This window comes from Seriola lalandi, unplaced genomic scaffold (assembly GCF_002814215.2).
Source record: "Seriola lalandi dorsalis isolate HSWRI2012SDOR001 ecotype SW California unplaced genomic scaffold, Sedor1 jcf7180002054337, whole genome shotgun sequence".
Classification (NCBI taxonomy): Eukaryota; Metazoa; Chordata; class Actinopteri; order Carangiformes; family Carangidae; genus Seriola; species Seriola lalandi.
In genome coordinates, this window is record NW_019524890.1 from 1195418 (window position 1) to 1207349 (window position 11932).

At 41.8% G+C, this 11932-nt stretch overlaps 1 protein-coding gene across 6 annotated transcripts in view; it reads left to right on the forward strand.

Moving 5' to 3' along the window:
- The window catches only part of vav2 (vav guanine nucleotide exchange factor 2), a 205527-nt gene that overhangs the window by 164186 nt on the left and 29409 nt on the right, over window positions 1–11932 (forward strand). For all 6 annotated transcript variants that reach the window (XM_087174315.1, XM_087174317.1, XM_023407516.2 and 3 more), the window contains exons 5-8: window positions 1771–1876; window positions 4686–4784; window positions 6792–6860; window positions 7966–8066. In XM_087174315.1, the coding sequence (XP_087030441.1) occupies window positions 1771–1876; window positions 4686–4784; window positions 6792–6860; window positions 7966–8066 (375 nt within the window). The remainder of the gene's footprint in view (window positions 1–1770; window positions 1877–4685; window positions 4785–6791; window positions 6861–7965; window positions 8067–11932) is intronic.

Sequence of the window (11932 nt, forward strand, 5' to 3'; positions counted from 1 at the left end):
ACCCCCCCACCCCACGCAAAAGCATGATGACAAAGCTGAAGATTTGATTTAGGGCACTTCTATCTTCTCTCAATGTTTTTTTATCCCCCTTTCACACAGACAGTGAAAGGAGGAATATTTTAGACATGGTGGCAGATGTAGAAGGTCACACGTTGCCGTGTCACTGTGGAGAAAATTCAGCAATCTGTGCCCACAAATCTTCTTTTAGAATATTCATGAATGAACAAAGTGTATAAAACCCCGAGAAAATATCCCATTTCAGGGAACTTAAAGTGAAATCACATCTTCTGATCCGAACCTGCTTGGTTTGGTCCAAGGACAGATGTGTTATGGCTCCCATCGGGCAGGCAGGGGTGAAGTGTATCTTCCTCAAGAATATTCAAACCGGTAGGTTTACTCGCTGGGGGTCATAGGCAGATATATTTGGACGAGGCGCCGCTCATCGGAGAACAGAAATCCTTCTCTTTCATGCCATCCCTTCCTCTGGTGATGATCTGGCATCAAGTGACCTCCTCAAGGACATTTAAGCACGATGGACACGTGCCAAGCTTGAACTCTGGTCCTTTTCTCAGCAGGTGGAGCAAGTTGGCACCTTTCACAGTGTAATCTCTATTTATTTATTTATTTATGATGAATATTTATTTATTCATGTATCACATATAAATGAATAAATGGCATATTTATTCATTGATGTGTAAATATGATGTCATATTCATTGATTCATTTATGACAAGACATTTTTTTTCCCACCATGTGAATAATTCATGTCAGCCCAATTTTGATACACACTCTTACAGCCCGACTTTCACAATAAAATCAGAGCAAAAACAGGATACACATCGTGGACTGTGTTTCTACCCAAAATGATTGTCATGTGATCTTTTTGCCAGATCGCCAAACCTCTAGCGCAACATTGACGTTTTGCGGCAACAGGCCGAAGTGGGGAGCGGTCTCAGTGACCTTTTGACCGCCAACATCTAATCAGTTCGTCCTAGAGTCCAAGTGAGCGCTTGTACCTTCACGAGAATGGGACATACGGAGGGTCAACCGAAAAAGCTTAACACCTCCGGGCCAGCATTAATAACAACACGGCTCGAGCTGTAGGCCTCAGCATAACTCACTTAATCGATGGCACCATTATACATTAGCTGTCTTCACCACAATAAAATTGGGGTGAATGAAATTTACTTTAAACAGACAAACAGTTGCCAACTTTGATCTGTGGTTCTCCATTATTTATCAGGGTGCTCTTACTGCCTTTATTTGTTTACACTATTTAATCATTTACTTCCTTATTTCCTGTGACTTAAAGCTCCCTGTTGATTAACTACATCGACACGGGCCCACTGCCAAAGCGTTTTCTTGCTGAGGCGTCTCCGCTTCCTCGAAAAAGTTTCCCCAAACAATAATTGCTTTTGCAGAACAGAGGGAAGTGCAGCGCGAGCTCCTGGAGCAGGAGCCTCTTTCCCAGAAGATGCTGTTCTCCACAGTAACCGCCTGAGCTCTGCTGGCTGCTGGCCTAATTAAAGGTCAGTCAGCTAGCTTGGTGCCAGAGCAACATAAAACTCATTAAAGGGAAATGCCACTCAATAACGCAACACAGCGGAGGTTTGTGAACGCCGGGTACTGTGTCCCCCCCATCGCCTGCGACAGTATCACTCATCAGGAGAATGAGCTCGCACTGGTTTGACCGCAGAGTGCCTCTCTGCCGTCGGAGGAGTTTAAAAGGACGTCTAACATATGTGTGTTCTTGTGTGTGTTTTTCCCCAGTGAGCATGACTTGGGTGAGGATGACATCTATGACTGCGTGCCGTGTGAGGACGATGGGGATGACATCTATGAGGACATCATTAAGGTGGAAGTACGACAACCCATGGTGAGAACTCGGCCCTTGCATCGCTGTGAATGTTTAATCAGTTATCGATGATGTAAGTGTCTCAAGCGTTTGCCACATTGTGAATCATATTCCGGGGTAAAGGTCTGTGACGGACAATGTGCGGGAATTTTTTCTTTTGCATGATTTCATTTTCCTTCACACCTGTTTACCAGATGTCCATCGGACAACACAGTATTTCTGAATGTCTTTCATGACTGGTGGTAAATGTGACTTCTGACTTGCACTGCTTTGCCTCTCTCACGCTGCTGCAGATCAGATACATGCAGGTGAGTGCTGCTGTGTTTGTGACTCACCCCACCCTGTCAGCTAACTCCCCTCCACCGCTTCATTTAAAAGGAACTCATAGCATCCCGAGTGAATAACCTGCCAATTAGTTTAGTGACCCGTGCGTAGAGTTGGGGGCGGGGGCCCATCTGGTCCATCTGGTCCACCTGGTCCACAGGTCTGACTCAGGGCCCTTTGGAGACGTCTGTGACTTCATCTCGGTGACTACAACGTTAACCTGACGTCAGCGAGGACCAGCAGCTGCCACATCGACGAATAAACATTATCCTGCTGGCTTTCGGTGCCGGATCTGATTGGTTGATTAAATGCTGGCTTGTATTTTTTTGCAGTGTTATTGCCAGTTTCTGTATTATCAGTGCCTGGTTATCAACAGCAGAAATCTGTTCCAGATGACTGTTCAATCATATCACTACCACAGTGTAGAAAAAAGCCCCTGTGTGTGCGTGTGTGTTTTTTTTTACCATGGTCTTTATGGTGACTCACTTATAATATGCATTCCAGCATATTGTTCTTTGAGAGAATCAACATGCGGAGACATAAGGCCTCAAGAGAAACACTCTGTCTAGATAAGTTTGTATCTTTTCCCCCATCCTCCCCCGCTCCCTTACAATATGCAATCTGCTTAACAACCGTGGATTCATCTACATATACTGTACATACATACATACACATGTAGATGAAGCCGAGAGATCTTAATCTCACTGCCTGATTAAATAAAGATTAAATTAAAAAATATATATACGCCCGCCAGCCAACACATACATGCACATATTCTCACATGCTTCCCTCTATCCACAAAGTCATCGCCGCCTCACTGTCCTCGAGCCGTGTCAGCAGCTGCAGTCCGTCAGTCTAGGTGAACATTTCATTATCATTTCTGAAACCAGATAAAATGCTTTAATTAACAAGTGTACGGTCTAACCTTTTGGATTTATGTTTTCCTTCTGTTCCAGCAGATATTTCTCTCCACTAATTTCCCAACAGTATGAAAATCATTTTTGCAAAGCTGATCAGCCATGTGCTCAGAAGTCTCTGGAAACAACCCGGACACCTAGAAATTATCTTTCTACACAACTAAACTGCAACAGCAACTAAGTTTTGTAGGAAACACGATGGATTACGTTTTCTATTACATAATCAGGATGTTGATACTGAACATATCAGCAGAAAGTTCACAGACAACTTTTGTTGATTCCACGAAAATGTTGTTTTGTTTTACAATATCCACTTGAAGTGGCTACAATCTTTGATTAAACAGTGACTTCAGACAAAACATATTTACATTAACAAAAACCACAGACTTGTCATGTTCCGTCAAGTGGCGGTTGAGACTCAACATGAGTAACAAACAAACTAATCCTTTTGGAAACAAAACACCAACAGACCCTGCCCAAATATAACAAAACCAAATTACAATAACTAACCTCCCTAACTAACATAAACAGGAGAGAAGGTGGTGAATCAAAAATAGCAGTAAACCCCTACTAACTCTAGAATACAGTAAAGCTCTAAATATGGCAAGAGTTACACAGATGCAGAAAATGGTGTGGCAGTTTTGGGACAGGAGGCAGATGAGTTTCTCCCCTTGCAGCTCAGCTGCGCCATCTGACAGGAGCCAATCATCTGCGAGATCCAGTGTTGTCCACCAATCACCTCCTCGTCCTGGCACACACCTATTTGCGTACACACACACACTCATTCACATGTCATGCCAACTTTCAGGCTACAGGAAAAAAAAAAAAACATGCACAACCAAAATAAAAACAATACGACTGTAGTTGTAACGCCTGACCTTCACCAAAGTGTTTTTGTTGCCTGAACCACAGAGCCCTGGATATGAGCCCTGGTCTCTGATGTGACTGTTTGCACTTTTTACCCTGCCATCCACCCCAACCACCTGCTAGTGGCTCCGTTGCTGTTAATAAATGTAGCATTCATTCAAAAAATATGTTCCCTCTGAACATGAACTGACCAGTTATTATGTTTCATATCTGCTGTTGCAGTATAGTTGTATATTAAAGTAATTTCTAGGAGACAGGGCTGCTGGGAAGCAGTACTGATAATAAGTGGACCTGAGTTGTCGAATCCATCACACTCACTTTTGTCAGCGTTACATTATGGTTGCATTGTAATGCAGATTAAGTGTAAACCTACTGGTAAAATTTGCACTGTGGAATCTCTAGTAATACAGTTTGATGGATTACGAAACTCAATTAATGTTACAGAGTCTGATAATACATTTCCATACTGTTTGAAATAAATAGAAACAAATGGGCGCCTGAAATATATTAACACTTCAAATCAGTAGTGTCACTTTGAATCTGCATTTTGCCACACAATTCTTACAGCTTTTAATATGAATGTTATTTACATGAAAAATCCTCCCTGATGATGCAAAAATGGCAAACATTAATGATTAAGACAGGACTATGGTACAAATTAGAGTTCATAAATTATCATAAAATCCAGTTGTCCTGATTCATTTCATGTCTCATCACTGTAGAAAATGGGAATGACAGAAGATGACAAGAGAAACTGCTGCTTAGTGGAGATCCAGGAGACTGAAGCAAAGTACTACAAGACTTTAGAGGACATTGAGAAGGTGAGTGTGCGGGTGTATTGATACGTGTGCGTTCTTATCCAGGTACGAACGATGCTGTGTCACGGTTTCCCTTTTGTCACTTCTTCTTCCTTGGAGTCTCGGGCCTGTGGTCGGGTCACAGCATGGAAATGTTAGCTATTGGCAGATTGATTTGGGAGCACAAATGTCACAGGAGGTGATCGATACAGTTATTATTGGCTCAGCCTCCACAAGAGACACTGATCCCTGAGGCTTTAAGTATACATGAGCGCACACACACACACGCTTTGCTGTCAGCCAGTGTTTTGGAAGGTGTCCAAAAAGAAAAAACAGCTAATACAATACTTCCTAAATAATACATATTTTACATCTCCCGAAATTGTGAGATGAGAATTTTAGATTATTTTCTAAAAGTCATAAACATCCCTCCCTCTCACTGGTACATTGTTGTTCATTTCTCTTTTTGTTTCTCCATCTTATTTAGCAGAGGTTGAGATATTCTGATGGTTATCCATAATAGAACAAGAGTCTCAGCATGTTTTCCAATAAAGAGCTTTGACAGGTTGCTCCTGGAGTCTGCTGGTGGAGACCCTGGACATATTTTACTCTGACATTCTGATTGTGTACAGGGGTGTTTGCAGAATGCCGAGCATCAAGCCTCCTCTGACATTTTCCCCTTTATTCACATTGCTCCTTCCTGAACACAATATTTTTTAAGAGGGTAGTGAACGCACACATTCATTACGCCACTCTTGTTCTCTACACGACACTGTTCTCTCTCGTCTTTGCACTGCTTGCTTTGTCTTTGCACTATTTTTGTCTTGTCTTTGCACCGTTTTTGCCTCGTTTTTGCATTTTTTTTATCCTACCTTTGCATCGTTTTGCCTTGTCTTTGCACTGTTTGTTTCATTTTTGCACTGTGTTGTTTTGTCCTTGCACTGTTTTTGTCAGTTTTATCTTAGGCACTTTATGTTCATATGTTGTCTGCCTTGTTGGTACCATTGGCCCTAAAGAACGTATTTTCATGTCTATTGTGTGCTTGTACACGGATTGGTTGACAATGAAATTCTCTTGAGGGAAGAGAGTCGTTCATCTCACTGCTGCGTTTGCTCCTATGAGATGTTCACACCTACTGTATGACAGCAGAAGCACCTGCGTACCCAACCATGTCTGTTTTGGAGGATATCGGGGGGCTTCACTGAATTCACTTACTTGATAATTGCTCAGAAAATGTGATTACAACATCTCTACCCTCAACTTTGCTGCCCACAAATGCCGACAAAGTCGAGGAGCTTCCCAGTAAAACATCCGATCCTGTGTTTAAAGCATCATAAACTCACAGACGCACACCGGCTCTGTGTGGTAATGAACCATTGTTAAGATCAGTGTTGCCAACACATCACTTTCCATGTTGACAGATTTCATTCGCGATTTGATGGAGAGCCACAAATCATCCGCTCCACTAATTTCATTAAACTAAATGTGTACCGTGCGTTTCCCACATCGGACCAACACGAGACTAAATTGGAATAAATAACCTTCTTGTGATCAGAGGACTCGTTAAGCTTAATTGAGTTGGGGTTAATAAAGCCTGTCATCTCTTCATTGCTTCTTAGTTGATCTATTTGCTATTATTATGATGATGGAATGTGACAACCATAAAACAATGTTAGAGAAATAACAGGCAGGTTCTTTCTTCTGCACGCATCCAGAAAAGCTGTACAGTGTGTATTTATGGCTCACTCAGTGTTATAGCCTGAAATTAAATAACCCCACACACCATGTGAACAGCACTGTAGTGCCTCCATCTTTTATAGTTTAGCCTGGAATTGATGTTCTTTGTTTCTGCTGCTAACTTTCAGTTTCATGTCCTCAGATCTGCTAAAAGCTTTATCATCATTTTATTGGTACATTTGTGAGAAGAAAAACTGAAAGTCTGAGTTTGTATTTAAGACTTTGAAAGAAATCTGTCCATCTGCTCTTAAGAAAAACACATTTTCACTGGCTTGTCTCTTGTTTTTCTTCAAGAATTACATGATCCCGTTGAAGCAAGTCTTAAGTCCACAGGATATGGAGGCTATCTTTGTCAACCTGGAGGTGAGCACCCACTCAAGCAAGGAAAAAGATTTCTGTACAGCACGCCTGGATTTGTCGCACACCAACTGATTAATTCAATATGTGTATGGATGGCTGAATGAATGACAGGATGTGTTTTGTATATATGTATAACCATGGGTGTTAACGGGGCTGTATGCAAGTTCACGGTTCAGTACGCGATTTTGGTGCCATGGTTCAGTGTTTTCAGCAGAGTGAGGGAAAAACTTTTCTTTTTTTATACTTTTTGAAAAAAGCATAACACTAGCAATATTCTATATTTTTCTTATCGTCTAAAAGACTAAAATCAACAATGAATTGATCCCACCTACAAGTATTTTATTTCTATATGCCATAGAGCTCCATTATTGTCCAAAAACTATTTTAAATAGCTGCACTGTTGCACTGGTTCCTTCATTACTAAGAACACAGCTACTGGAGTTTATTTCGAGTCAGTCCCTCGTACAATATCCTGCTGCTTTAAGTACTGGCTAGAGACTACACAGGTGTGTTAATCCGCAGCTGAAAATAGTCCTCAATAGACGCACTTTTATTTCTATTTGAGTAATGTTTGCTAAGAACTACAGTGTCCAGCTGTTTATTTATATATATATATATATATATATATATATATATATTGCTTATACATTAGTGACCCATTTTTAAAGATTTATGCCTTGAGTAGAAATGGGGAATGAATGGCTGACAGTTGAGGCAGGGGATGTCAGAAAGGTATTGGGAGACGGAATAACACATTGTTGGTTTCAGTCTTTTCATGAGAACTGTTGACAATAAGAAAGCTGTAGAATAATGCCTGCATGTTCCATTAGATAGCAGGCTATAGTGGACAACAATTGATACTCCGGAGACTTCACAATGTGAATGTTTTATTTAGATAATGCCAAGACATAGACTGGAATTCACTACATTATATCACATAGCATAAAAAACTGAATACATGTGGTGTTGCACGACTAATGTGCTTTACATCCTAGGAAATAACTACTTACACTATGTATACATCTGTTTATGTATGTAACTCTCTGTAAAGGAGAGAATAAGAATGACGCTTATAATGATTGTCATATTTATTGTGATTTTTGCTCAGGATGTAATCAAGGTCCACTTCGCCCTCCTGCGAGCCATCGACCTGAACATGGTCAGCGGAGGAAGTGGCCTGGGGAAGATCTTCCTCGACTTTAAGGAAAGGTTAGTAACCTTGAGTTCAAATGGAAATGGGGAAAGAGAATTTTTTATTCAGGAGGCTGCATCAAGCTGAGTATCCACAGAGACGGAGGTCTTGATGGGATTATTGTTCAAAGAATAAGTCAATTAAAACAAAACGCATTAGAGGGAAAAGCTGAGAGAGCATGTAACCAATTGTTCCCCATTCAACCAAAACAGTCAAAGTGAGTCCTTTCAAGATCGCATCAGCTGGTCACGGTCACGTTCCTGTACTGTTGTCTTTCCTCTTACTCTACCGTCGTTTTATCTGGTATGCAGGGATGATTGTCTGCAAACCTAACCAAGCTTCAACTTTTCAACTTGTGAAATGCATTCCTCTAGCGCCACCTCAACCATCCTCCTTTATCAAGTACATTCTGTCTGCGATTTCAATTTTAAATTTGAATCCCTGAAAATACGTGAAATAAGTATGTTAATATTCTGCAATTCTAGTGCAGCTATTTGCCTTATCCAGTCTGTTTCAAAAATTGACAAGTGCATTTCTACTGGAAACGAGCTGAAATGAATATTGAAGCCTTTTAGGACAGAAATCACTTTATGATCAAGATATTTCTGCAGTATTTGGATTAGAAAACACATCAAACGGGGAAAGCTGAGGCTTTTTGGCGAGCAGAGTTTCGTCTCAGACGGGGTCTCCATCGTGCCCAGCTGCTGAGCAATGTGTGGATAATTTGCATCCCTGAGGGGAGCAGTGATTTGCCTCCCTGCTGTGCGTGAGTGTGCTGCTTCATAGGTAATGGTAATGATGGTGATGATAGGTTCTGGCCCCAGTCATGATTCCATTCACAGCTATGGATATGCAGCTCTTCTCGAATGATACGGCCACTGTCTGCGAGAGTGAGTCACACACTTCACTTTGTGTGGGTGGGTGTGTGTGTGTGTGTGTGTGTGTGTACTTATTCTTGCATACATAAGTACACATTATATTTTAACCTGATTGCATACTTTTCTCCCTCGTCATCCTCCTTCCAGCCTGAAACAGGCAGTCGCAGTATTTCGGTGGCGTCAGTCTGCATAGGTAATAGGCTCATCGCAGGCCTCTTCCTTAAGCCTAGAGGGCCACGTAACGCAAAGTCGGTGTGACACAAGAGACTCCCTTCCTATTAATAGAGAGAGGCAGGCACATACTCTGTCCCTCTATCTCACACACGCACGCACACGCTCCTACTGTATCTCCTTCCTCGTTTAGCTCGTCTGACTCTCTCATCTGATTGAGCAGTGGTTTGAAGTCCTCTTTTTGCACGCAATCCCAGAGAGTCAAAGGTCCCTGTAAAGGACTGGGAGGTTGTTACAGTGAAAGCTCAGGAGATGTGGCTGGAGATGCAGAAACGGGGGGGGGGGATACAAGAAGAGAGTTCAGTAGAAGCATCATTTATATTATTTATTAAGTAGATATAGCTACTGTTTTAGGCTAATGAGAGTGCTTTTAGTCCTGTTTTTGAGTGTTCTCTGTAAAAACGGAGACAAATTGGTCAAAAATAATTTTTCTTGATGTTAGCAAGATTTTTTTTAGGTGGCTGTCATTTGGCCTTTGTTTAACATTTTTTTCTACTTTTTAGCTGGACTGCAACAGCAGGGCCAGCCCTATAATCTGGAATGTCTCTGACTGACTGACTGACTGACTGAGTGTTGATATTTCCACCACGTCTTAAAAATGAATGTGTTTGGTGATTTTGTCAGATGATGTCACAGTTATAAAATCATGGTTTTTGACCCCAAGGTGTTGGATGGGGTTGAGGTCAGGGCTCTGCGCAGACTGAAGTCTAGTTCTTTCACGCCAAACTGGGAAGCCATTTCTTCATGGACCTGGGTTTGTGCACAGTGACACTGTTATGTTGTATTTTGAAATAGTTTTTTTTTATTGTTTGCTGTAAGACTCAGTTGTAGCCAAAAGTAATGGATCTGAGTTAAAATAGATTGCAGTTGTAATTGAGGACCACTGAAGTCAATCAAACCATAAGCATCCATCAAAATAAATAAATAAATGAATAACAATACTTAAAATACAAACCAAAGAAACCAAACCAATCCAAAATTGTGATGTACCTGCGCGATAGTCAAATCCCTTTATAAAAAGGGGGCATGAGAAAAAGAAGACAAACTCTCCCAAGCTTGAATCACTGTGTGCTGTGGCATTAAGATTTCTATTTTACGTGGAGCTAAACTGCCCCTCCCAAACCGTAAAAAAAAAAAGCCGCAGACCAAAAGTACACCTCCACTCTATCTGACTGTTTTGTGATGGATTTTAACCTTCTGTCTTTGACAGAAATATCTAACATTTACCGTCTATTCATAAACAAATTTGCTAATGATATACCACCTATTGTTCATATTTACCCTCTGCGACATTTTCCAAAATGCGACGCAGGGTTATTTTGAGAAACCGATTCATTAGATTTGCAGATTCTGTGCGTCACAGCCTTTGATTCCCTGCATGTGATTGACATGTATACCTGCCTCATTATGAGTCCCTGTGGTGACCAGGGAGGATTTGGACTCGCGCACAGCACCGCTCTCATCGCGCATCTTGGCAATTTTCCTGAGGACCTGGCTAGGCATAAATAATTTGGTTCTCTATGCTTGTAAGTCTCTGTGACCTTTACAACAATGTGCTTGTATCTTTTTTTCCCAGATCAGTGAAAAAGAGGAAAAGCTTCTTTTTTCTTTTTTTTTCAATTTGTCATTGAACTGAATGCCATTCTGAAAATGTCACCAATTTATCTCGACTACTTCTCAGTTCTTAGACAGCCAGGACCAGGCTGAATGGAAAAGCTCACTCAGAGAACGCTCTATAAACTAAATGGCATCTAAGTACCCTCTTGTTGATATCCTCATTTGCGACATTCCCGAACTCATTTCCGGAGTAATCTGGCTCCCGGATCTCCTCGCAGTGCCCAATCATGGCCTCACTCTGAGCCTCCTTATTGGAGGTCCTCGCTCCATGTTCTCGTCCGTATTCTGCGTGCTACGTATGCCGAGTGGAGGTGAGGGGGTCCCAATGCCATGTGTCAGAGAATATTAGCTAGTTCCACAGCCTGTCACTTCTGGTTTGCTGGGAGATTTCCTCAGTCGCCTGACTCCACTCACGGGGCTTGGCGAGGGTGTGGGGGGTGGGGGGGCGGGGGTGAAGGCCCAAGGCGCCGTTACTCAAAATTGCATTTTCTGTGAAATAACATGCACGACGGCGTCCTCATTATGAAAGAGGCCAGCACAGCAGGGCGATATCAGTGCCACTGAAAGGAATATTAACAGCAGGTTTTTACTGCACCAGTGAACTCTCCAACCCAAAGGAAAACTCTCACACAGCTCTGCAGTTCAGAGGTTGCTGCATTGCTTCTCCCTCTGTTTATTCTCTCACCTGTTTGCAAAGCATCTTTTCCAATTTTTAACTGCTTTTCTAATGGTACAAGAGAGCATTTGTTAGTTGGTCCTACAAGGAGAAAAAAAAAAAAAGTGAAGTTCCTCTCTAGACATGTTTTAAACTATGTAAATATACACTGCTATGATTAATATTTTGTTTAACGTGTTGTTTACCTGCTGCTTGCACTAGGGTTGACAGGTGAAAGAGCAGTGCTTATCAAGATGGTTAGCAGAGGAAACATTGGAGACTCAGCCAAATGTTTGAGCCTCAGTCAGACACAGATTCAGATGAGGAGTCTGTTGTGACCAAAATCCGCAACTAGCAGACGTATCAGAATGGTTAGCGTAGTTAGCAACTTAACTTTTGTGTGTTAGCTCGCAGCAACTCTCGCACTCTGTACTGACAAGGTTTCGGGTGTATTTTGCCCCTGTCCCTTGCAAGTTGACAGGATTGGTTCATTAGTTGCCCC